At 34.5% G+C, this 26,806-nt stretch overlaps 1 protein-coding gene across 5 annotated transcripts in view; it reads left to right on the top strand.

Moving 5' to 3' along the window:
- LOC150100889 (syntaxin-binding protein 5-like) overlaps window positions 1-26,806 on the top strand; it is a 710,057-nt gene that overhangs the window by 13,847 nt on the left and 669,404 nt on the right. For 4 of the 5 annotated variants that reach the window (XM_090401898.1, XM_090401897.1, XM_090401896.1 and 1 more), the window contains exon 1: window positions 15,002-15,225. The exons of the other annotated variant lie outside the window; for it this stretch is intronic. In XM_090401898.1, the coding sequence (XP_090258024.1) occupies window positions 15,085-15,225 (141 nt within the window). In that variant the 5' untranslated portion in view covers window positions 15,002-15,084. Of the gene's footprint in view, window positions 1-15,001; window positions 15,226-26,806 lie in introns of those variants that run through there. 5 annotated transcript variants of the gene reach the window in all.

Raw genomic sequence — 26,806 nt, 5'->3', positions numbered from 1 at the left:
CTCCCAAGTGATGTGCATTCCCGCGGCGGTTAATTTAACATAAGCAATGCTACTAATCCTAGTTGGTATTTATTTGTCTATATAGATCTGTATGAATCTGTATAATATATTAATCATACGGTATATTATATACCGTATACGGTATTATATACCATATTAATTATATAAAGATCTATAGTAGTCTACATAGTATATTAATTATGTCGAATGAACTATGTTCTTTGGATGTAAATAAATGGTTCGAATGTTGTTTTTCCTGAAAAAAAAGAAAAAAAAGAAAGAAAAGAAAACCTACTTACATACGCTAAAGACCCGCCCGCTAACTCTGGAATCTGCTGAAGGATTGGATTGCGTGGACTGAGGCTATGAAGCCAATGTTTTATGCCTGTTTAATTGCGTTTGTTCTCCAAACGATATAGCTGCTTTTCAGAATGAACAACTCGAGTTTCAAGAGGAAAAATCCTATGAATTTCTTATGAGACCTTCTCGTGAAACTTATGTGATGGAAATCGTGACTTTCATGACATTTGTTAGTTTATTTATTTAATCTAGAGTTTATTATTTAAGCTCACGTTGATTTCTTTTATTATTTCTAACTTGTGAAACTAAGCAGAGTTTCTAGCAATTTCTGATGAGATGTAATTCTCGATTTGGATGGAAAGAGAAACGCATCGGCAATGCTGAGTGAACTATGGAGACCATAACATTGAGAATACATAAGCAACAACTGTTCATGTAAATAAGTCTTTCCTCGTTTAAAAAGAATTCCGTTTGCAAAAATAAAGCTGAATCTGTATTCCTCATACAGATTTTACTTTAACTGAGTGCAACTTAGCTATTGCAACAATAGTGAGTACTGCTTCTATTTTACCAAAATGATTATATTGCCTTCTTTCAATGACGAATTATCACGATGTTGTTAAACGTGCACGAGCCCATTGTTATTGTGGAGTTTTTTTAGATTCATGTTTCGTATTAATCAGTCAAATTTCTATGCTGGTGTAACATTTGGATCGATTCACGATGACTCACATAGAATAGATTTGTAATTATATAAAAATTCTTCCTAATATAAATATGTGATATGAAAGCATTTAATATCACATTGTCCATCCGAAAATTTCCGGATGGACAATTTTCGTCTGCTCTTCACTATCCTTCCAAAGTTCTCGAGAAAACAAGAGAATTTGTTTCAAATAGTTATAAAGCAATCCCCCCATCTTTGTTCAAGGCATTGACGAACTGCTTGAGTGGTGATAACTGAATGTTCGTTGTTTTATTTTTCTATCGAATTTCAAGTCCCTGCTTTGTTGTTGTTATCGTTAAATTTACTAATATTTCTCTAATCAGGTTTTCAGAGCTGAATATAACTGACATTCTTTCTGGTCTGTCGTTCTTCTGCCAATACTCGCTTTCCTGCTATCTCACTCACAAACAAGTCATAAGAAAATTTAGTGTGATTGGACTGCTGGCTGACAAAAAATACTTAAAACTTTCAAATAGTTTCATTTTTGATCTTTATGCTTAATTTTTTTCCGAGTCCTTGGTCAGTCTGTTTTGACAATGCCCTTTGGGAAGGACATTTATCAGAGTTTTTCAGCTGAAGGTGAATTAACCGGTGTCATACGGAGATGCAGGGGATTTTCATCCGTAAAAATAGGCAAACCGACCAGAAAAACACAAGCAATTGACAGCCATAATACGCCGTACAAATAGAATTAACCATCCTATCAGAGTACTAATTAAGTTTCCAAGAAACTAAGTTGCTTAACCGTGATAGGCATTAAGCCTAACATGCAAGAACACTGGGATAGGACTCTTTCCGAGACCAATTGATTTTGTCTATTATTTCCTCACCTCCCCACCAGAGACAACTCTTTAGACTTATTTTGGACGAATATATCGAATCCTTCGTCATTAGGATCTTAGCTGTTCATAGTTCATTTATAATACTAGTTACATCTACAGCATACCAGGGAATCATATTCTATGAAATATGGGATAAATTTACTTTACCCACAAAATTAATGCAACTTATAAAAAACAAAATGAATTTGGGTTATTTAAGACACGCAAAAGACTGCAATGCTATAATAAATTAAACCACAACTAGAAAGGCTAACACGACACTACAGTTAAATCGAAATAACACGTCTTGAATGAAACATTAGTAAAATCATACTCTGCAATGAAACTATTTGCTTAGTGGCAATTTGTTGGCATGTTATTTACTTCTTAAAAGAATATTTGAAATTGATCGAAACGAAATAGGGAACTGTAGTTCCAATTAATACGAGTTGGATCATTGTAACAACCAAGGCTATGGATGCAGTGTATTCAGGGCCGGATTTAGACTTGCTGAGACCCTAAGCTATATAAAACTCAGAACCCTCCCCCCCCCTACTGTTTTAAATTACATCAGCTGGCCTCAGAAAAATTTAAAATATATGCGCCTTTTTAATATAAAAATATGTTGTCTTTTAATTTTTATTAAAAAAATAATAAAGTATGCGTTTACAAAATCACAGAAATAATTATATAATTAAAGGGTTTTAAAAACGACAAATAAGGCTCATAGAACAGAAAGTTTTAAATTAAAATAGGAAAATAAAAAGTAAAAATTAAATTAATATAACAACATAATTGGTAGTATATAAAAAATTAATCTTTTATTCAGGTGAAAATTTGACGGTAGACATCACATAAAATTGGATACCCAAAATTCCAAATAATACCGGTACACACATATATACATATATATATATATATATATATATATATAATAAATTAATATTGAAAATATGGAGTGGATAAATTGTTATAATACAACAATATTTAATAGAAATAATTATATTATATAATCCTCTAAAAGGCTTTAAGATATAACTTAAAACATTTTCTTTCTTGATTTCCCCAAAGCAAAATCATTAATTATGTCATCAAAAGATATTCTACGTAACTTATCGCTTTCTATACACATGATGCTAAGTGGAGACAATATTTCTTGAGACATAGTTGCTCTCAGTTCATTTTTTATTCTCTTTAGCTGTGAAAATGATCTTTCTCCTGAACAATTTGTTACCATTAAACACAGGAATAGTCATAATATTGCTTCCACATTAGAGAAATCTAACTCCATATTGTCTTGAAAGATGATTTGATACAAATCTTTGTGTTGAAAATGTTCTTTTTCAGGATAATTCTGCTTGACATACTCATGGAAGTGCCTCAGTTCACTCGTGAGATTAATATCAAGGGAAAAAAACTTCTTTTGTTATATTTTGTATATTTAAAATTATTTAGAAATTATCATCGTGATATGTCTGACTTCATTTGAGTGATTTTTCTTCGAATATTTTTTTATCAATTTTTATATATATATATATATATATATATATTTTTTTTTTTTTTATTTGAGGCCCGGGCAGATTGCGAGGCCCTAAGCTGTAGCTTTTTTAGCTTATACATAAATCCGGCACTGAGTGTATTGTGTATTATCTGTTAATTGTGTATATCATGCTAGTATTAAATTGAAATAAAATAACTTATATGACAGTACTACCCACAAGAGGAATGTAGTTAGCAGTAGTACATGCTGCTGCTGAATATTGCATTGTTTCATTGAGTTGGTCTCTTAAAGTGTGGTTATTATAGCATGGAATGTTTAAATGTCAACTCTATTGAATTGCTTAGTTTTTTTATGCTGTCTTGCAATATTTGAGAAGATTTAGATTAGATTTTATGCTCGGTTTGCATCAAATCTTCGGAAAAATCATGCACTTTCTCAATGGCTATTAAAGAGACCGTTATAATATTGCAAAGAGTATTCAGAGAAAGGAAGCAATGCGAATTACCCGACTTTCGACTAATTTTCCAAGTTTTAATGGATGAATGTCATTTGAAAAGTTAAGGAGTGCAAATGAGTTGCCCAGAAGAAATTCAAGCCAATCGGCAGTGTTACTGAGGGTATTTTAGACGATTACAGAAAGATATCTGCTAAAAAATGACCAGAAAATATAGATGGTTGCTTCACAGTGACAGTACCACAATACACGATACGTTATCTGTGCATCAGGGCTGCGTTTTCGTAGTGTAGTCTGGAAACAATATAATAACTGTCCTTCTTTTGATAAGACCTGTGTTCAAAACAACCAAACACACGCGCCCAACAGACTCGTGCTACATTGCACTGTAATCTTAGTTGCTTTGGCCGTAATTCCAAGCAAGAGGTAGCGAAAAAGAATATACATAGAGTGAGTATCTTCTGTATTGTCGATGTCTGTCTCTCTTGTTTCTGTTTATTTCAAGGTGAAATTCATTTCATATGATGGAGATATGAGGGCATTTAAGAGATTCAGACTGAATTTCGAACAATGCTGAACTCGAAGTCCAATGAAGACACCAGTAGTCTTTCTATCAATTACCAAAACTCCAAATTCGTAACGGGACTACTTTGAACGAAACATCACTGATGCATAACTAAGTTATTTATTTTATTTTATTTTATTTTATTAGTCGTAGAACCACCCAGGAATCTTTTTGGGCAGTTCTTTATATATTAAGATAATTCAAAAATATTTATTTTACACGAAAAAGGTAAATAAAGAATTAAATCGAAATTAGTATTATGTACAGTTATTGACAAACTAAGAAAATAATGTAATAATAAATATAATAAATTCACTTACATATTTTTTCACCTTAGACTTAGTGCAAAACAGCAGGAAAAATAGCGCCGTTTCAGACATAAAAAAATCCTTAGAGGAGATGATAATAAATATCATCATTATTTTAATAGCAGGTAGACAATTAGACAGAATTGATAGTTTGAAAGGGCTATTTGTCCACTGAAGCTACCTCGTCAAAAACGTATTGCTGCTATTCGTTTAATGCTTAAGTTTGCCAAGAAAATGTATATTCTGAACAGTTAAAACAGTAATGTCAGCAAAGTAGCCACTTCGGCGTTGCAGCCAAACTCTTGTTTCCTTAGCACTTGGTTCACGTTTTATATATGCAATTATTTTAATGAGATTGGCATTTTTTATTTCTTTAAAATCTCTAATTTCAGCCATGTTCAATTTTCCAAATTGAACATGGCTGAAATTATCAAAGGACCTCATAGAACAAAAGAAACCACTATAATTCCAAATTAGTAGTAGTCGTTTGAATAATGTGAACTATGCAAGTCTGAGGACAGTTTTGCAGCTGGCCGACGGAACTAACTGGTCTAATTGGGCAAGGGCGATGAAGCAGGAAATTTAAATTTTGATAAAATTTTGCAAGATTTTTGCTGGAAAAAAACGAAAAATTTCTTTATGCTAGCTTCTTTTTTGTAGTAATATTTTAAACAATATTATTTTATTTTTAATATTGTTTAATATCGTATATTTCTGATATATCTAGTTATCATAAATAAATAGCCAAAACTAAATGATCTTAGTTGGATTTCACATTTGCTGTTACTTAGATTGTCTGAGGAAAGAAAGAAAAAACAGTGCCTTTTTCGGCAATTTTTTTCGGGCTTTTCAGTGCTTTCATTAACTATACTATTCAAATTTTGCAATTCATCTCACTAAATACGTCTCACTAAATAGAAATGGTACATCAACAGTTTTTTCCACTCAACCCTATCACTAATTTTAACTTATCCCTAATTGTACTTATAAGAGTCAGTCAAATAACTTGTACATATTGAAGTACTCTAGTACATATTGTCTCTATGCCAATATGTACTAGAGTGCGTTTATTTTATGTAATGTAATACTAAGGCAACTCATGACAAAAGTTTATATTCTCGTAAACTTTGAATCACTTTGAAAGTGTTTTAACCACTCTAAAATAATAACCTCAATAAATTTCTTTTCCAAATTAAAGCAGCTCATGATCTTTTCTTCGTTAATTAATTCAGATTCAGGGTGCCAATTAATAACACTATAACTGTTTACGATACTGCGAGGGTATAACGCGTGATTTCGTGGCACATTTTGGGTTACCTAATACCAATGATGCCACAGGTGAGTGCTACAGTCCACTTTCAATATCCCTGCTGATCTCGTGCTCACATTTGGCTGTCTGTAATGGTTACTTCTAGGGTTATAACTCCAGTAAAGTGAGTTATGCCTGTGTACATACACAGTCTTGCCATAAATACTGTTACAACTTCCGCATTCCCCGAACTGGCTACAGAATTGCGCGATCCCGGTTCCTCAGTGATGTTGTGCACAGCCATCATTCGCGTGTTTATCAATAGAGAGAGAGAGCGAGAGAGAGAGAGAGAGAGAGAGAGAGAGAGAGAGAGAGAGAGAGAGAGAGAGAGAGAGAGAGAGAGAGAGAATTGTCTAGCTGTACAGGTTAACATTCATTGGGGAGATTAATCGTTATAACGATACAGATCGACATGTTATAACAAATCGACCACGCTGAGTTATGACGCCACAGTTTGTGAAGGCACGGCTCTGCCGTCATTCTGTGAGAACTCAGAAAGTGATGTCGCGAGAAATGAACGTTTTGCAGTGAACGATGTCATGTATACTAACTGATGACCTGGGGATGAGAGCCTATCGTCATTCTAGTGGGCACTTTCTAACACCACAACTTATGCGACAGGAGGCAGTAAAATCAAAGGCACTTCACCGGCGGTATGCGAACAACAGACACAGAATGAGATATTCTCTTCGCAGACGAGAAGATTTTCACCATTGAAGAGTCGTTTAAAAAACGATCTGGTATATGCCCCGGATAGTTACAGCACGTGTCATAACATCTAGTATTCAGAGAGGTCATCACTCCCGTTAGTGATGGTTTGGTGGGAAAGGTGAAGAATCAGTGGTAGTGTCCAAGTTGTATTTCTGCGAGAAAGGGATCACAATTTTGGCCAACGTTTATCAAGACACCATGCTAGAACCTGTAGTATGGCCCCTGAAGGCCTGCTATGAAACAAGGTGTAGGCAGCAGACCTTCCAACATGACTCAGCCTCTACACACAAGGCGAGTACCACACAAACAAGTTGAAGCCGAATGTGGCCGACCACATCATCTGTTTGTCAGTTTGGAAGTCCTGATCTGAATTTGGACCTCAAATTGTGGTCGAAGTTTGACAGAGAGAGGCCTGCAAGAAACAACATCCCAACGTCGCCAGCCAAGATGGATTTGGAGCGAGCATTGACAGCGTTTTCGTCGGATGTTATGCATGCTGCCATCAATATGTGGCCTCACAGACTTGGGGAGTGCGTGAAGGCAAAAGGGATACAGTCTGCTATATGCACGTTATACATGTTGGTTGTATATGCTGAAAACTATAAATGAATTATTGATAGATTAAAGGTTTATGCGCTGCTCAACTTGTATTTATGGCTGGACTAGGTATGTTATATATAGCAAGCATACTGGTCTAAAATATGCCTCACCACTAAATCATTACTAAATTTTATAATAATAATATTAGTATCTAAGGTTTAATTGTGAGGTTGAGTTTCTTGTTTTCACTGGAAGCAACAGTGCACTTACATCAATTTTTATTTGCCATTATTAACAACATTTACATTATTAATTAACATAAGTTAACAACATAAACAACAATATAATAAAATAAGATTTTTAGTAATTTATTAAGAACGCTGTTTATATTTCCCAACGAAACACTCACACACCCGCTCACATACAGAAGGAGAGAGAGAGATGCAACGATATCGTAGAGCCCACAAAAATCTCATTGGTTGATACACGCGGCCTCATATCACCAAAAAACCTCGTATGGGCGAATGCGATATCGTATAATTGGGTACAAGTCATAATTGAAAATCATCGTGTAAGCGAGGATCGTCGTTAGGCGGGAACTTACTGTGTGTGTATATGCACATATGTTACCAAACTAGCCAAACAGATAGTGCAAAACAGTGGCATTTGGATGTTTTATAAGTCTTTATTCTCATCTCACATCGTGGTGTTTGCTATATAGTAGTCATATCATACAAAACATCCTCTGCAACCACCATATTCTTGAATCTTATGCATATCGAATTGCCACTCTGCGAGCATCTCTTGTTATAAGTCTAGAGAACGTTAAGTTAGGGCTAATATGATTTATTGAAGTTCGTGTAAGGCATTACTTCACAACGACATCAGTGGGACAAAAAGACGTTGTATTTTTCAGACTAAATTAGAACAATATCGTTCAAAAATAACTGAGCAATTGTATATCAGTCTTTACTAAATATTCCTTTGAGAGAAACATTTCTCCAATAAGTAAAATGAAAAATTGAAACACATAGATTGGTGACAAATTAGGTTTAATAGCACTTTATTAAATCAAATATTTCGATCTGAATATAACAGATAGTTATATTCAGATCGAATATAACTTCAGTGAGTAGACAATTCAAACAAGGTTAAATAACAACAATGGATTTTCAAAAGACATGAGCCACAGGGATAGTGTAATACAGTACAACAGATTGCGAGACAGGAAAAACGTGTTTATTCTCCTAAATTTTAGGCAAAGAAGAAAAAAAGAGAGTCATTATGGTTCAAGTTTGGTTGATGTTGTAGCTCTTCAACACTTTTTGAACAAACGCCCAAATTGTGAGTAGCAGCGGGTCTTAGATCAGAAGATTTTTTATCAGTATAAACTCCACGATTTGCTAGGCCATATTTCTCAGATTTATTACGGATTATATATTATATATAGTGTTTATGCAATATTTTCTCGCCAGAACGTCTTGCTTGTCCAAAGCAAAAGAGATGGTAATAATAAAGAACTTGATAAACACCTAGTATGGACAGAGAAGACAGTTTATCTTTGGTGGACAGAGAAGAGAGCTTGTTGATCGATTATTCTTCACTAGATTATTTTTCTTGAGGATGTTAGAAATTCGTTCAGAAATTTCAGCAATATAAGGATTCGGAACTCTCCGTACAGGATCAGGGTTCTTAGGAATAGACGAGTAAAAATGTGCTAAATCTTTAATGGGGCAAAGCCATTCTGTTGCATAATACGTTGGATATTGTCAAGTTCTCTCTTGAGATCATAAGGGTTGCAGCAAACAACATGAGCTCTACTCAACAAAGTTTTGATTATGCATATTTTTTGAGACCGAAATATAATCCAGTGCCTACGTTTTGCAGTGAACAAATTATTTTCTTTGTTACCTTCCACCAAGAATAAACGATGTCCTTTGTCCCTCCCAGGTGTTTACAAAATTCCCTGTAATTGCCGTCTCTGGACAAACAACGCCCTGATGAGAAAATACTACAGGAAATTAATCGTGTATCATTTATAAGCCTGAGAACTCTGGTCTAGCCATGGAGTTGACACCGCCACAAAATCATTTGGTCTATCACTTGCCTACAACATCCTTTCCTCTTTACCAAGTCTTTTTCCACGTCTCTTTTTGAAGAAACTTGTGCGTTTCTTCCAAGAGAGTGCTGAAGATCTAATACATCGCTCCAACTTAAACTTTAACGACTCTTTCTTTACTAAAATTTGGAGTCTTATTATTCTTCTTAGCTACAATAGATGTTCTTTAAAAAAAAATCAGCTAACGCCTTTTTATTCCAGTATACGGGGAGTAGGCGAGGCCATTTAGCCCTATCTAGCTTTTGGAGACTGAGTGGGCAGTTCAATCTCCACTGGTATCCAATCAGAGATAGATGGCCAAAGGCTATCACTAATTAAGCGGCACGCAGTGAAGAGAGACGGCTCAAATGTGCCGCCATCTCGTGGTCCCTAACCCTAATACAATATATTTTAATGTCTGAAATAATGTGGGTTCTACAGTCGATTTTCTTGAGTTTACGGGACGAAAAACCCGCTTGCCTGTGCCAGAGATCGACTAACTCGGGAACCGGTCGAAAAAAGGCTTAGAAAAATTTCCTCTAGTCGCCGACTAGACTCGAAACCAAGTCTTCCTTCGTGTGGCCAAGCGCTACGGTGTGCAAACGCCACATCCACTGAGCTACACAGGCTACCTTTAATTCATTATTGCCATTCTACCTTGTTTTAATTGTTTGCTCACTGAAGGTGATCTGTTATATTCATATCGCAATATTTGATTTAATACTGTCTACGTGTTTTTAGTTTTAGTTTTTCTAGTATGTCACAAGTGCTAATAAAGACAATTAAATGAAATAAAAATTTTGTAATGAAATAAGAGAAATAAAAATCAAAAGATTCATTTTTCAACTTTCACTGTATTTTATCTTTTTTATTTTTATTCTTTGTTTTTACCTATGTAGTACCTCCATCTATGAAAATTTAATATATATTTTATGAACTATTTGCTTGAGTGGATAATATCGGTGTCCAATCAATAGGTCTTGAGTTGAATCTCGCTGTGGCCATGAATCTCCGTGAATTTCTTTAGATGAATTCCATAACCAGTGTGAGACCCCCACCCCTGCTTATTTTGGAGTCTGAAGTGACTGGAAAAAGTTTCATGTTAATTTATTCTCTTGAAAAGGATATTTTTCAGAGTACCTAGCCCTTAGCCCACATCCTGTTCTGAGGGGATGTGGCAGTATACTAGAATAAAATGGCTCATACTCAGGAGCCAAAACATTATGACCAACTACCTAATAACGTGCTGAGCTTCTTTTGACAGAGAAATCCACTTGTGCTGTCTTGGCTCTAACTCCACTACACCACGGAAAGTGTCCTCAGGTGTATTCTAGACACACTATAGAGAATAACCTCCAGGAAGTCAGCGACCGAGAGAGGCACTGGCGTCAGCCGGTCGACGCCGCTTCCTCATGATCTCACAGATATTCGATGGGATGGAAAGCAAGAGAATTAGGTGGCCAGAAAGAACACAAAATGCTTGGATATGCTCTTCGAACCATACTTGCACAATAGGAGCCTTGTAGCACGGGACGTTGTTTTTCTGGAAGAATCTAGATCTATCGGGCCGCATTGTCATCATGTAAGACAATACCTGAAATACTGGTCCAAAACAATCTCAGGTAAGAATTAGTATCACGATATGTTTCAACGGGATGAGAGGATTCTGTGATGTCCACTAGAACAACCCCCCCCCCCCATAGCAGGATGCCGCCACTTGTTTCTGGCCAACCGTGCAGCCTGCTTGTCTGGACAGCGTTTCTGCCGTACTTAAACTTTGCTGTATTCTCAACCTTATTGATGAATGTACGACAGGTTTACTATATTTCTTGAGGAGAATATGAATAAAAATAATATTGTTCATTCTAGTTGGAATTAATTATTAATTTCGTCATCCTCTTCCACATGATCAATGCCCAGTTTATCAAAAGCTCATCATAACTGCCTTTTTGGCGATTTTTCGAATGCTCGTAAACTGGTTCTGTTCAGTTTTTGGTGCTAAAAAAAGTTTACACAATTTGTTTGGTGACAGTTATGTCGAACGGAGTGAGCAAAATGCTCATTTGTGTTCGGAGAAAACCGTGGTGCTTATTAAGTTCTGTTGTGGGTAAGGTAACAATCAGTGTACGCAGTGAGAATTTCGATATTGATTGTAGACAATTAAATCTTATATGACATAACGTATTCTATTTTTCTATTTAATCTCGTAGGCCTCAGTGTCGTAATTAATAAATTACGTATGACTACTTTTTCATTGAACATTTTTTTCATGTGCAGTTGAGATTGCAATTATAAGTTAAGTAACAGGAGCGTTTAGCAGTTTAATTTAGATATCTTAACAGAATAGTTACACCCAATTGGAAGAACGACGGTATATTGCGCCCTTCAATTGGAATAGGCCTAAGTTCGATTCTCGTCGCCGCTGCAGGAATCTTTATCTGGACGATTTCAATCGAAGGTGAGTTAGCCGATCTCATACAGAGGTAGCAGGGGTTTTTTCTTCCTCATACAGACAAATCGGCCCTTCAGAACACACGCAATTTACAGACAAAAAATACTAGTTGTGGTGGGCGATAGATGGCGTTGATGGAGATGATTCGTAGTAGGAGTTCGATGTAGTGGTTGAGACAGTTGTAGGTATCCTCCCGGGATGAGTCTTCGGACTCCTTAGAGATGTCAGCAATAATAATAATAATAATAATAATAATAATAATAATAATAATAATAATAATAATAATAATAATTTTTTTTAAAACATTTTATTATGTCTCAGTATAAATTACATACAATAATAATATTTACAATATTTACAATAAGGTTTATACAGAATTTTTGAATTTAGAATAAGAATATAATAATAATAATAATAATAATAATAATTTTTTTTTTTTTTTTTTTTTATAAACGACTTATTTGTTTTTATAATGAAAATGATAAGGTTTACTATCACACAGAATATCTGCACACACACAATGAAAAACATATTATCTTTTCTGTACAGTACAAAAATTCGATATACAAAATGCAGAGTACATTTTATAAATATGAATATACATTTCTTTAAACTAGCTAAATATGGATTGGCACCAATGTGCACACAATTCACGATACAATGCAGTAATGCAGCATACACACACAATTCAATAATAATAATAATAATTTTTTTTTTTTTTTTTTTTTTTTTTACATTTTATTATGTCTCAGTATAAGTTACATACAATAATAATATTTACAGTATTTACAATAAGGATTATACAGAATTTTTTTTTTTTTTTTTTTTTTTTTATGTCTCAGATGAATTGCATACATAGTTGCTGTAGTAATTATATGTATATAATATTTATAACGCATTACAAGTGTGTATAACAGATACTTGCCCCCCTTGAACACACGCATCTACAGACATAGGACACATCGGGAGACGTAGGGCCAACAACCTTATCCTAGAGACGGTGCGTTTGTTAAGTCCATAACTAAAGAACTTCAATGCTTCGTGAAAAAGCTTAAGATAAGGGTTCAGAGCGGTTATACTCTTAATGTATAACCGCTTGTAGATCTCTCGATGGTTTCTTTCTTTCTGCCGATTTCCACTCTTCCATTTAACAGCAAAAAAACATTGCCTTTTCTTTCTCATCTGCAGACCATTTTAGATTTCACTGGATGTCATTTATAAGTAGTGACAGTCTTGGGTCAACTATCTCTGATTGACTATTGGAAGAGATTGAAATGCTTGCCTACTCCCTATAAGAGAATAAAAGGAATTAGCGGATTTTTTTTTTTTCGTTTGTCCCGTTGCTTAAAGTCCTCCATAAATTTCAGGGCATTCGAAAAAAATGAAAGGAGGAATGTTCACCCGATTTTCACCATTATCCTCGATTTTTTTATAATGTGCATCCCATGCATAAAAGTTTTGTAAACCCATTAGATAATTTTAGTATCTCTTGTGGGTAAGAGCTACATATTCTAGCATTCAGGAAACCTCTTCTAGAGAGCAAACAACGGATGCTTTTCAAGAACCCCTACAGACCGACCTTCAGTATGCACAATGGTTATTGGCTGGCTATGAAACTTGCTTTGACAGCGATAGCGAATACCTTAATACAACAACTAGATGCCAACTACAATTCAGAGGGCGAATTTTTGAGAATTGTAAGTTTCCTCTGGCAATTGAGCAGTACACCAGCAACAGGCCAATAATAAAAATGTCAGTAAAGTAACCGATTTACATTGCAGTAAATTTGCTGCTTCTTGTGTTTTCTCCCAGTAACTGCAAGCTTTTTACATATGAGCTGTTCTTTATGACATTGAGTTTTCAATATCACGTACCATCAATCATTAGACTGGTATGAAAAAGTTTAGCCTTTTGTGTATGCTTGTTGAAGCAACGGTGACACACACACACACACACACATACACAGTTTATTTCATTCTCTGTGCATACTCCCTATTTCATGGAAATATAATTAATTTAACTGATTGAAATTTTTAATTTAATATAATTAAAATAAAAAAGAAAGATTGGAAGTAAGTGAATCAAAAGCAATCATTTGCATAAATATAAATAAACACTGTTTATTTATGTGGTTTAAAAGATACAATTAATATTGTTGATATATAAAAAATTCATATAGATAAAAAAATGATTTTTTTTCCTTCGGAAATTTGTACATTAGAAACACGTTTTTCGTTATTGGATTCATAATGGCTAAGATTGATTATAAAAACAATGTCCAAACGAAATGCTGTTATAAGGATTTTCGTGCAAATTAACCTAATGGTATTTATTACTATTAGGTAGTGTGCAATTTATCTGATTACTATGGGTCTAGAATAATTAGGACCACTTTAAGGGCCCAAACAATGAGGGAGGGTTCCGGAGTACTCTAGCGCCTCGGGAAGCGTGTAAGTACGGTCCTTCTGTACATACACATTAAATATAAAGTTTCTTTCGATGAGTGCATTATAGCAACTTTTCAATATTTAGCTCATTCAGAAGAAGTGAATGTATTTAGCTCATTCAGAACATGAAAACCAATTCACATTGGTTTTCATGTTCCAAAGCATTTAAGCAAATAGCGAATTTAGGTTTTGAATGTGTTGAAAACGTTTGGTTAAATTTTTGCTGCGATGTTAAACTAGTTTTCATCCAATTTAACCTGTATGTAGTTCGCTTTTCATATATATAGTTCAGTTTTCCAAGAATATAGCAGTTCAGGCTTCTGGCTTTTTTAAAATTAATGAAATCGCTGGTAATTTTATGTAACAATGTTTGATTTTTAAAAGCATGTGGGTACCATGGTAAGAGTTAAGAAACTTTGTGTCAAATTTTAATCACTTGCTAATGAAAGTATATTATACTGGCCTTGTAGTGTAGTATAGAGTGGCCTCTCGTTATGAGTTCTTCGACTCCATGGAGGAGTCATGTAATAAAATAATAATAAACAGTAATCGAAACTTGTATAGTTCTAGTCTTACAGCGTCCTTTTCAGCGATCATTCATTTGATATAATCACTATACAGGAGCGCCGCCTAACAGTTTCTTTACCTTGTGTACACTGCTGTTGAACGTTTATTATCAGGTGGCGTGCGCGATCGATTTATCCGGGTATTTTGGAGGACAATCTCCCAGCATGCTTCAGGAATCAGTTGGTTCCTCAGGTTGGTTGATGCAGAGTTATGGGAATGATTTCTTTTACATGGGTGAAGAAAGGATGGGAAACAAACGTTAATGTATAGAAAAGTGTGTCAAAATGCCTCGTACAGAGACGAAAAGGACGGGGGGATTCTTAAAGGGAATGCTGGATGGCTTCCGTTCCTCGGTAAGCCAACCCATCAAGTCCGAGACTGAGATTGAGGAAAGCCTACGTCCGGGAGATTTCCAAATTGCTAAGGTAGGGAAAGGAGACGTGGTGTTCTCGACAAACTAATTTTATGATTTGGATATAAAACTGTTGTGTCTAAAGCGGTGCTTCCAGCATGTGGCATTTAATTGTTATTTCTAGAATGAAAAACACACAATTCCAAAAAATGTCCACCTTCAGCACTGGGTAATCTTTATCTTTCATTTGTTTTTACCTCCAAGTATGGTTGTCAAAGGTATAGTCTCTCTCTCTCTATCTATCTATCTATCTATATATATATATATATGTAAAATCACATCTATAAACACAAGGTGTCCAGCGATGAGCAATTAGGAAGTGTGTACTATATTCATGTTGAAGGTCGAAAATAATCAGAAATATATACACGAACATATATCAGGAACTATCAGAGATATATCCAAATAATAAAGAAAATGGAAGAAAATTTATCTGCAATAAATCCGCAGTCTTAATGTTGCTTTCGTGCAAATTTATCGATTGTAGCTTTTTTTTGTGTGTGTGTGTATGTGTGCGTGTATGTATGATTGTGTGTATATATATATATATATATGTATATAGTCACTACTGCTTGAAATAGTTATTTCATCTGAGGAATAAACAAATTTTTGAAAAACACTTGCATATTTATTCCCAGACTGCATATAAATATATTAAGTATATATATCAGTATCTTAAACTGCTGCATCAATATTTAATTTATTATAAACTTGGAACAATTTTTTAATGTCATTAAATTGTTAACTCGTAATTATTTCCATATCGAAATGAATATTTGCTGTTGAAAGTTTTTCCCCTGCTTGGTTATATTATAAATTAAAGATGCCAAGAAATTATTATAATGCATTATGGGATACTAAAGCAATTGATGTGAAGTCATTAGCCTCTAAGTAGCCCAGTGATTTCTTGGCATCTTTAATTTATGTAATATAACCAAGTGTGGAAAAAAAAAAAATTCAACATCTCTCTGTAATCCAGAGTATTTTAGTAATAAGGTGTGACTTTTGATTACTTGTATATTGACATATGACTTTTGAATTACTTCAACCTTGGTATCACTTTTGAGTCTGACTCCCACTGATGATACCTCAGTAAAGGGTGAAACTGGTCTGGGTAGTGGCCTGTCCCATAATACTTAGTATTATATATGTCTGTAAGGATTGTGCAGTGTATTATAGGATAGTAAGGCAATTGATGTGAAGTCATTAGCCTCTATATACAAGTAGCCCAGTTGTGAAATTATTTCAAGCAAAACATTTGTTTGCTTACACTTGGATAAAAAGGATGAAACCAAGAATATAATTTCTTGGCATCTTTAAATTAGAATATATATTGTATGTAACATATTACACTCATGTTAACAAGAAATGCATGCTATGAAATACTCTTTAATATGTATTTCTGAAGTATTTTTGTGAAATTCAGAAGATTTGCTTCACCACTTAAGTTTCTAAATAGTCTGTGTTTAAATTTATTAATTTGACAGTATATAATGAAGTTAACTTCCTTAGCAGCAGAATTTCTTATGTATATAGATCCATGATGTGCTTAGAAATAACATGTTCTGATATTCATGACTTGAGATTCCAGGGAAAGTAATCATAATTTATAAGAAATTTATAAGCAGAGGAGTGGTGTGTTGGCTGCATTATTTCGCTGTGACTCCTCATTAGGAGGAGACTCAACCCATATGAATTAGATGGAAGGGAGAGGTAGATAGACTCCAGAAAACATGTCCTCACAAAGGACATTTTTTTTTTTTTGTTTAAAATATTTTTACTTTCTTTCCTTTGGAAAATTGGTTATCACCATTTCTTTGTATATTATTTGAATCATGTATTATTCCCTCCTGAGTAGCTTTATCGTAATTAAAAAAAAAAAGACATTTTCTCTGCTGTGTGTGTGTGTGTGCATGCGTGAGTGCGCGTGCGTGCACACACACATGCATATGTATGTGTGTGTGTGTGTATATATATATATATATATATATATATATAGATAGATAGACTCCAGTACTCAGTATATATACTGAATACTGGAGTCTATCTATCTCTCCCTTCCATCTAATTCATATGGGTTGAGTCTCCTCCTAATGAGGAGTCATGGCGAAATAATGCAGCCGGCACACCACTCCTCTGCTGCATCCCTGTTGGAGATATTCATGACTGTAGTCCGTGTGTGTTCATGGGGCCGGTTTGCCCACTTGCGGGATGAAAAAAACCCCAGCTAAACTGGGGGAAAACCTTACTGCCTGTGCCCAAGACCAGGTAACTTGGCTATAGCTGAGGAAGATCCTTGAGCTCCTCATGTCTCCGACAGGAATCGAACCTAGAACACCTTCTCCAGGCATATGGTTGCAAAGTGCGTAGCCACAAGGCTAACCGTGCGGTAAGTACTGGAGTGCTTGCCTTTTTTTTTTTTTTTTAAATGTTTATAATAAACTAAATAACTTGGATGGCTGAATGCATCTCTAATCCATAGTTTATAAATTCAAATCCCACTACAGACATGAATGTTTGTGAATGGCTTTAGGTTGGAGAAATTAATTTCATTGCTTAGTGTGAGACTACCATCCCATTTATTGGAGGCCTGCAGTGGATTTAAAAAAATTGTTTTGGTTTCCATTCCCCCCCCCCCCCCCACACACACCTTACCTGTACTGCTAACTGTTATCTTTATCCACATTGCCATCTGCACTGAAAATTATGCCTTTATAAGCTGAAATATTTTACTAGATAGTTTTCAATTGAGATTGCAATTGATGTTTTCCATGTTCTTGCCTGTTTTCATAGTTTGTCTTTCTGTTGTTGATGCTGGCCTGGTTGGCCGAGTGATTAGCATATCTGCTCTCCAGCTAAGAGGCTACGGATTCAAATCCCACCAAAGGCATGGATGTTTGTGATTGTCCTATTAACCAATTACCATGTGTACTGCTGTGACAGATGTCCTGGCACAATATGACCTTTGGTGTCTTTGTGCCACAAAAAAAAAAAAAAATCAAAATCTATTGTTGATTTCATACCAAACTTGTTACAGCAGTTATCAGTTTTGTTAAGTCTCATAGTGGGTTGATTTAGGAGTATAACATCTGCATAAGATAGTTAAATTGAATATCTCTGACTTTGATATTCAATTTAATGCTACTTATCTTCATAATGTGATTCATAGAGTTGACAGATAACAGATAATGTGTGCCATTAACTTACACTTGATTTTTCATAGACCATCTTCCTAAATGAATTATGCTTGACAAAAAATTATATTATTTTTTAATCCTTTATCCTAGTGAAAGCAGATGAAATTTACATTTGAAGTGTCTTCACAACTAAGCTACTTGTATATAGAGGTTGCTGACTTCACATCATTTGCATTAGTATACCTTAATGCAAAGCATATTTCATTTTGGACATGTATATTGCTATGCATTATGGCAGTGGTTCTTAACCTGGGTGGTAGCTCCCTCCTGGGGGTGTTGAGGGGGACAGTAAGTATTATAATACTACTAATATATTAAAAGCAAAAAATTCTATTTAATCTAGCATCCGTATTTATATTGTATGTTTGGCAGCATTGTTCAGAATATTGTATGTTTGGCAATACTATTCAAATTTATTTGCTACTTAGGTTTTAGAATTTTTACATTGAAAGTTAAGTAATTGGGCTGGTTTTTGGTCTGAATTTTCTACGCATTGAAAATAATTAATTTTGGCTATTTTTCGCAGAATCCACTACTTTTATAAGCTTTATCTGCTACTTTTCCTAACACCTATCTGACAACCCTGGTTTGCAGTTTACATCTAGCATGGTATTGTGTGGTACACTTCGTTGATATTGTGTAGCACTGTAGACCATTAAAATGGGTGAAAAAAGAAAGTGTCGTCAATATTGAAGTGAACATTTAATATGTGTAGTTATTCCGTCTATAAATAATGAGCAGTTACCAATGTGCTTAATATGTGAAAAAATTTTCTCAAACGAAGGAATGAAGCCTTCAAGAATGATTCAGCATTTAAGAATAAAGTATATATTAAATAGGAATTAAATTAATATATACTTCCTATATATTAAATATAGGAAGTATATATTAAAGTTTATTTTAATTTATATTCCAGTATACGTTGTGAATTCCTTAAGTTATTTAGTGATTAAGAACAAAGCATCCAAATAAAGCAAAATAAAAGATGTGGAGTACTTTTGCGAATTAAGGACTAAATTTAAAACTCGTATTGGACTTAAAGGGTTGGTTGCAAAACAAAGTAACTAACAAGAGAAGGGACTTGCATCTTACAAACTTTCAAAAATAATTGCCAAATGTGGAAAACCACATACTACAGTATTGGCAAAACTCTTATCTTCCTGACTATAAATGAAGTTTTAGATACGATGATTGGCCTAGGTGAAAGTAATATGATGTCGTCAATTCCTCTCAGCAGTAGTTCAGTATCAACAAGAATTGATGAAATGGCAAAGGACATTGAAAAAACTTTGTGATGATTTAAAAACCATAGAATTTTCTTTGCAACTCAATGAAACAACTTTATGTGACAAGCTTAGTTAATGACCTATGTGCATTATATAAATACTAATGAAGAAATTATTGAAGAGTTTATTTGCTAAACAACTGAAAATTGACACAAAAGGGTCTACAATTTTTAAGGTTGTTAAAGGACTTTTTTTAATGGTAAAACATTCCTCTCACAAATGTTATTGCGTATGCAATAACATTTGTGAGAGGAATTAACCAAGTGAAAAAAAAAAAATTTTTTTTTTTTTCACTTGGTTATAAAATAACTTATATTTGACAAGAAATTTTATTTGCAACAACTACAAAAAAATAAAATAAAATAAACTTTCTACAGCTATCTCTCATCCAGAGCATTTTAATAATAAGGTGATACACTTTTTTTTTTTTTTTTTGCTACTTGTATATGGAAAATATATGACCTGCTTTAATTCAACCTCAGTATCTTTTTGGGTCTGGCTTCTACTGATGAGATTGCTATAAAGGTTCAATCCGAGTAGTGATCGTTCTCATAATGCATAGTAATATATACATCTGCAAGGATATGTATACTTAACATTCTGGGACTCTAAAGCAATTGATTTGAAGGCAACAGCCACTGTATACAAGTAGCCTAGTTGTAATGAAGATACTTCATGCCATCACCCCAGGGAGCATTGTAGGGTTAACCTACAAACAAATTTGTAGGTTAACCCTACAATGCTCCCTGGGGTGATGTGTTACCCGAGGTCACTCCATTTTCTTCTACAAATTAGTTGCAGATGTGCACAGCGCTTCCCCACCCAGCTATACTCTAATCAACAATCGTTCTCCACATCAGTCAGTGGGTGAGTGTAGTTCATAAAGTATGTGTCGTTCTGTAAGACTATTGGGGTGATAGCATACCCTGGTGAGCATTAGTGTTTGTTAACTTTGTGTTAGGTACCACAGCTATTTCTATCAATGTAAGTGACAAGAACTTATGCTTTGCAACAAAATAAAAAAAAAAAAAAAAAAACTAAAATATTACTAAAAGTTGATGAGGTCTCTAAGCAACTAGAAGTTACTTTTTTATAACAACACAAAAGGTGGTGTTGACAGTTTCAACCAGATGGCTCACGACTACACAAAAAGCCACAAAACCAGAAGATGGCCTCTGCGCTATTTTTATGAGATTCTGGATCAAGCAGAAATCAACTCGCAGAAAATTCTCCAGTCAGCAACTAAGTAAAAGATGATTAGGTGCCAATACTTGAAGAATTTGGGCTTGAATTTTGTGACACCACACATGAAAAGGAGACTGGCTCAGCCACTGTCTGGAGAACTTACGAATATCATAAAGAAAGTTCTGAACATCCAAAGCGATGAAGACACCAATGCTGGTCCTGCTGAAGGATCTCCAGAACCAAAAGTGAAGAAGCAAGCTAGATGTCAGATCTGTCCTGAGCCAAGGATCAGAAAACCAAATTCCATTGTTCAGTATGTGACATTTTTGTATGTGCAGATCACAGGAAAGACATTTGATGAATGTGCTAGAAAGAATTAATGTTCTACATGGTTTATAAACTGATTTTGATGCATTTTAGTCTTTCTTTAAACTTTTATTAGATTTACCAACTACAAATCATTTGCATGATAGAAAAATGTTTTATTTTTGTGTATATTACTAAAGCAAACATTAATTTTTGACACTCATTGTTTTGTGTAAATAAGTTCATCTTTATATTGTAAGGTATTTTTTTTCTTCATGTACATTTCAACTGAAATCTAACAACACATTTGCACAAGAAAAATTAGGATATATTCATTTTTTTTGTTTTCGTTAGAAAGTATAACACTTGGTAAATATCAGTACAAATTTAAAATTACATAATATTGTATTTTATTTTTATTTTCCCTTTCTTTTTCTCCTTTCGAAATATCATAGTAGATAAACTCTGTTAATAGCTTGGGCTATCTAAACACAATAACAATTTCAGTTACCTATAGTGTAGGGGAGGGAGGGGGAGAAGAAATGTCGTGGGGTGATAGTCTAGGATTGATGAGCAGTCTAGGGTTAAAGGATTAAACAAGAATATAATTTCTTGTCAAGGATAACTTACTTTGTAATCAAGTGGGGGGGGGGAACTTTTTACGACCAGTTTTCCATTAAAACTACTATCTTATAACTTAGTAGATTATATATTATTCCATATAATATCCCATTACACCATATAATTGTTTCATATTGCTTTTCTTAGCATGTTTTTGTACATCGTTTCCAGATTTGCAAATTTATAGATCACTGTTCTATCATCATCCAATCTCCAAGGACCCGAAAGACTCGGTTTTTTTTTCCCCATGTCTTTCCCTCATTCTTTGAAAAATCTCTTCCACATAATCTGATGATAACCCCTTGCCAACCCCTGACTCAGCAAATTGCGTTTTCCTTGATCCCTTATCTCTTCCATCTTCTGTCAGACATCTATTTGTACCCTGCATCTCATCTTTGTTTCCACATTTTCAAACGTCACAACAGTGAACTGATAACTCCACTTGCTTCCTGACACACTCATCTATTCAGATCTGCTCTATTCCTTAGTCTTCCAACTCTGCATCATCTACAAATGATGGCACATTCCTTTTCAAACTGTTCTCATTATTTGATTCTATGACTAAATAAGTCGTTCTATATAATACTAAATATGATAAAATAAGTCATTAGTCATTCTTATTATTAATGACATACATTAAGAAGCTATGGTCCCAGAACAGATTTTGAGACGCATGGCTAGTGGCTTTCTTCTAGGACATTCACCTCTCCCCAATTTGCTGATACTTATCAGGCAGCCAGTCATCAATCCAACACTAATCTTTCATCCAGTCCATTCCATTTCATTTTAATTACCAACTTGTGGCAATCTATCAAAGGCATTGCAAAATCTTTGCAAAATTGAAATACATCACTGTATGTTCATTTCCCTTATCTGTTGCATTTATCAGTGCATGTAATAAGAAAGCAGATTTCCAAATACAATATCTCTTTAGCAAATCCATGCATCACAGAATACTGCAGTTATCAATCCACTTCTGAATCTTGTTCTTCACTAACCTCTCAATAAGCTTCACCTTGCTTTATGAAGCAGAACAATTTTGCTCTTTCCACCCATTTGGAACTTGGTCCATTGTAAAACTCATGCTAATTGTAGGTCAAGGTGCTGTGTACCTCTTGGAACCTCCTTTCAAAAAGGTGATAAGTCATCAAGTCCCACTTTTTTAAACTTCAAGTTTATTCATTTCCTCTGCTGCTTTCTCACCATCAGATCCTCCTTTTTCTTTACCACTGCACTTAAGTTCTGCATGATGTGACATTCACAAGAATGAAATACCATGTGAATTGCTGATTTAATATCTCAAATATATCTTCTGCAGTGGTTATCATTCTACCATTTTCATCAACCGTTATCATCCTTTCATAGTTATTCTTCTACTGGCTACATGTTGAAAGAACTCTGGGATTTTTTTTTTTTTTTTGCCTCATTAGCTAATTGCTACTCATACTGCACCTTTGCTATCCTTACTGAGTCTCCTTCCTGGCCAACTCTTTATATTCCTCATGCAGTTGATTATTATCACTCAACTTATGCTGTCTTCATAATACCTCTTTCAAGAGTACACGCTTGGCTTTTTGCACTTACTTTGACCATCGGAATGTATTCAGACATTTCTTTTACTACATAGTTCTTGAGAATAGTGTAAAACACCATTGATATAATCTTTTCAATGACTGTTTACCACAGTCATTACTCTCCATTCCAGTAACAACCCTCTTCAGTTGATCAAAAGTGATTTAAATGCTTCCCATGGTTTTCAATTGTATATTTCTATATAAAATTATATATATTCCCATTTCTTGCTGTTTGATGTAAATATAACAGAATCCTCTTGTTTGGCTTGATCTTGCTTGTTCTGAAGGATTTTTCTTATCTGCATCTCAGATATGCTTTTATAAATCTTAACTAACCTCAGCTGGGAAATTTCTCTAATTCTCACTTTTTTTTTTTTTTTAAATAAATTAATGAGTCTTACTCTAACCATCCTAGAGTTGATCGTATAACTAAGCCTCCTGGATTTTGCAGTTTAACCACTTCAAAATTATTACTGTTATGCCTCCATATTTTAAGCATTTCTAGATAAATATCCTTTACTTTTGGACACCTTGTAACATTTCAAATTTCTGAGCTTTCTCTGTCACATGCTTTTTTCTTTCTTAAATATTGATATATGCATAGTCATCGCTATTCTTCCTGTACATTTTCTTCCACTATTCTGTCAGTTGGTAATCTCATTTAACAATTTTTCAAAGTGATTATTCCATGTGTGTGTGTATTATCATTCCATATAAAAGCAGGAAACAGCAGTCATGCCTTCTGGTCATTTAGCCATCAGCCATAACTTCAGTCCAACAGTGTCTACCACTGTTACTCTGGTTCTCTATCATTGTCACCTATAAAGAAAGACCAACCTTCTGGACTCTTACTTTTCCTCTAATTCCTGTATGATTGACTCTGAAAAATGTCCCCAACCAGTCCAAACTATCACGATACAATGCACCATTGAACTTCCATCAGAAAGAATTCTTATCAGAAGACTTTTATCCAAATTAGGCACAAATATCTCCTGATCTGGTTGACATTTCTCCATTTGTTCTAAAGGTGTATACTGTAGAGCTGACTCCTATTCTGTATTGCCTTTTATAGTTTCATATTTTGCTGGTGCCTATCCTGCAGTATGGATAGGTACCACTAAAATATGAAAGTGTATAGGTTGGTTTCGTATATAAAACCTCTCCATTCCAGTAACAACCCTCTTCAGTTGATCAAAAGTGATTTAAATGCTTCTCATGGTTTTCAATTGTATATTTATATATAAAATTATATATATTCCCCTTTCTTGCTATTTGATGTAAATATAACAGAATCCTAAGGATGACAAATCCTTACCATCAAATATTACTATCCAGTTTCCCTCACCTCATTTCTTTCTGAAGTATTGGAGGTAAAATCAACAATAAACTGTAATTATCTTGAAAGCACTCGGCTAAAACATGATCATCAATATGGATTTTGACACTGTTGATCAACAGAGAAACTACTTATATCACCCTTTTCTGGATAAATATCATGAAAAAATTTGGTGAATTTTAGGTGGCTGCCCTTAATATCTCCAACGCCTTCAACAGGTTCTGGCACAAGGATCTATTAAGTAAGCTCCCATCGTGTGATCTATCCTATGACTTCTGCAACTGGACTGTCAACTTTCTGACTTGGCTCTCACTGTGTGTAATGGTTGAAGGTTCCCTATTTTGATCGTCACTCCAGTTGACCATCACTCGATACATAGCTTGCTGATGACAGCATACTACACTCCTCATTCTAAAAACACCATTCTCACACAAATCACCATAACCTCTAGAACAACAACTTCTGTTACCCTAAATTCTGATCTACAAACCATTTTTTCGATGGGATTTGGACTGCTTATCAGTTTCATTGCCAGCAAAACACAATTCTGCCAAGAAAAAAAAAAATCTTCTTGTCTTACTCATATGTCCAGATAAGATGATCTCCCTTCTTGTAATTATTCTCTCATCAAACTACTATTGGCATTGGCACATCACAATGCCAATAGTAGTTGAATACTGTTTGCACATATGGGTGGATGCCCTTAAGAGTTCCCTAAAATTACTTGGCTCAAATACAGAAGAGAGAGCAATTAGTCTGATTCATGACCTTTCTTATGGTTTTTTCTGTATTCTCTAAGGGCACATTGCTGACTTATTTGCCAGGATATCTTTGAAAATGCCTTGATCACATGCTTTTGTGTGCCAGCTTATTTCAGATTTTTTTTTTTTTTTTTTTTTTTTTTTTTTTTTTTTTTTTTTTTTTTTTTTTTTAAGTCTTCAAAGTCTTCTCACCAATTCACTCATTCAATCTCACACAGATACACAGTTTCTGCTGCTTGCATCTCCTACAAATACTTCCATGACCACTATTCATTTGAACTGGCATCAATAACTCCTCCACCGTTTATTAAATCCATTGCAACATGTGCAGTAACTAGTCAACTCTTTCACAGTACAATCCCACACCCACAAAACTAACTTTTCATTTATCCCTTCTGCTGTTGCTTCCCTCTGGAACAATCTCCCGTCCTATATGTTTCACAGGAAATACACAGCTCTTCAAACTAAATCTAAACAAGTTCCTTCTTGCCTATCCACTGTAATAGTGTATAGCTTACCCAAAGTCTTGTGTATGAGATCATCATACAGTGTGTGTCTGTCCATCCATCCTGAATATCTTTCAGTTTTCATGTCACCTTAAATTTTCTTAATGGTATCTAGAATATTCTTCTGACCTTTTGATATTTATCTTCTGTATTCTTCATGAATCCTTCACATGACTTATATAGTTACTTATAGCTCTGCTTTCTTACGGTTTTCTCTGTATTCTCTAAGGGCACATTGCTGACTTATATTTGCCAGAATATCTTTGAAAATGCCTTTATCACATGCTTTTGTATGCCAGCTTATTTCAGATTTTTTTTTTTTTTAAGTCTTCAAAGTTTGGTTTTTATTTTCAAGTTTTCACTTTTTCTCCAGCAATATTCCAGTCCATATGAACTTCTGGTATAAAATGATAAGGAAAGCTTTTATCATCTTCAATAAACTTCTGGTTTATTCAAGAATTGCTTCTATTATTATTATTCAGGCCTCCATGGAGTCGAAAGACTCATCGTGGGAGGTCCCCCCCCCTAAGAAACACAAAGTCTATCATACCACTCCTTAAACTCATTGACCGATCTCACTCTCACCACTCCATCAGGCAATGCATTCCATGGTTCAACCACTCCTCACCCTCTTGCTCACAGTTTCCTTTCGTAACTATTATTATGCAAACAAAATTTATCCTAGAAGTTTTAATACTAGTCATATCTTAAAGATAGTCCATTACTTTTTTCTATCTGATAGCTTATATCATTCATGTACAAGAGGAACACTAACCAAATAGTTTGGAGGGGAAATATTTTCTGTATTCCTATTCATATACT

Source organism: Typopeltis vanoorti, chromosome 12 (genome assembly GCF_054136105.1).
Source record: "Typopeltis vanoorti isolate ZY-2024b chromosome 12, IOZ_Tvanoo_1.0, whole genome shotgun sequence".
Taxonomy (NCBI): domain Eukaryota; kingdom Metazoa; phylum Arthropoda; class Arachnida; order Uropygi; family Thelyphonidae; genus Typopeltis; species Typopeltis vanoorti.
The sequence above is the reverse complement of the archived record's forward strand: the minus strand, read 5'-3'. Positions and strand labels throughout refer to the sequence as shown.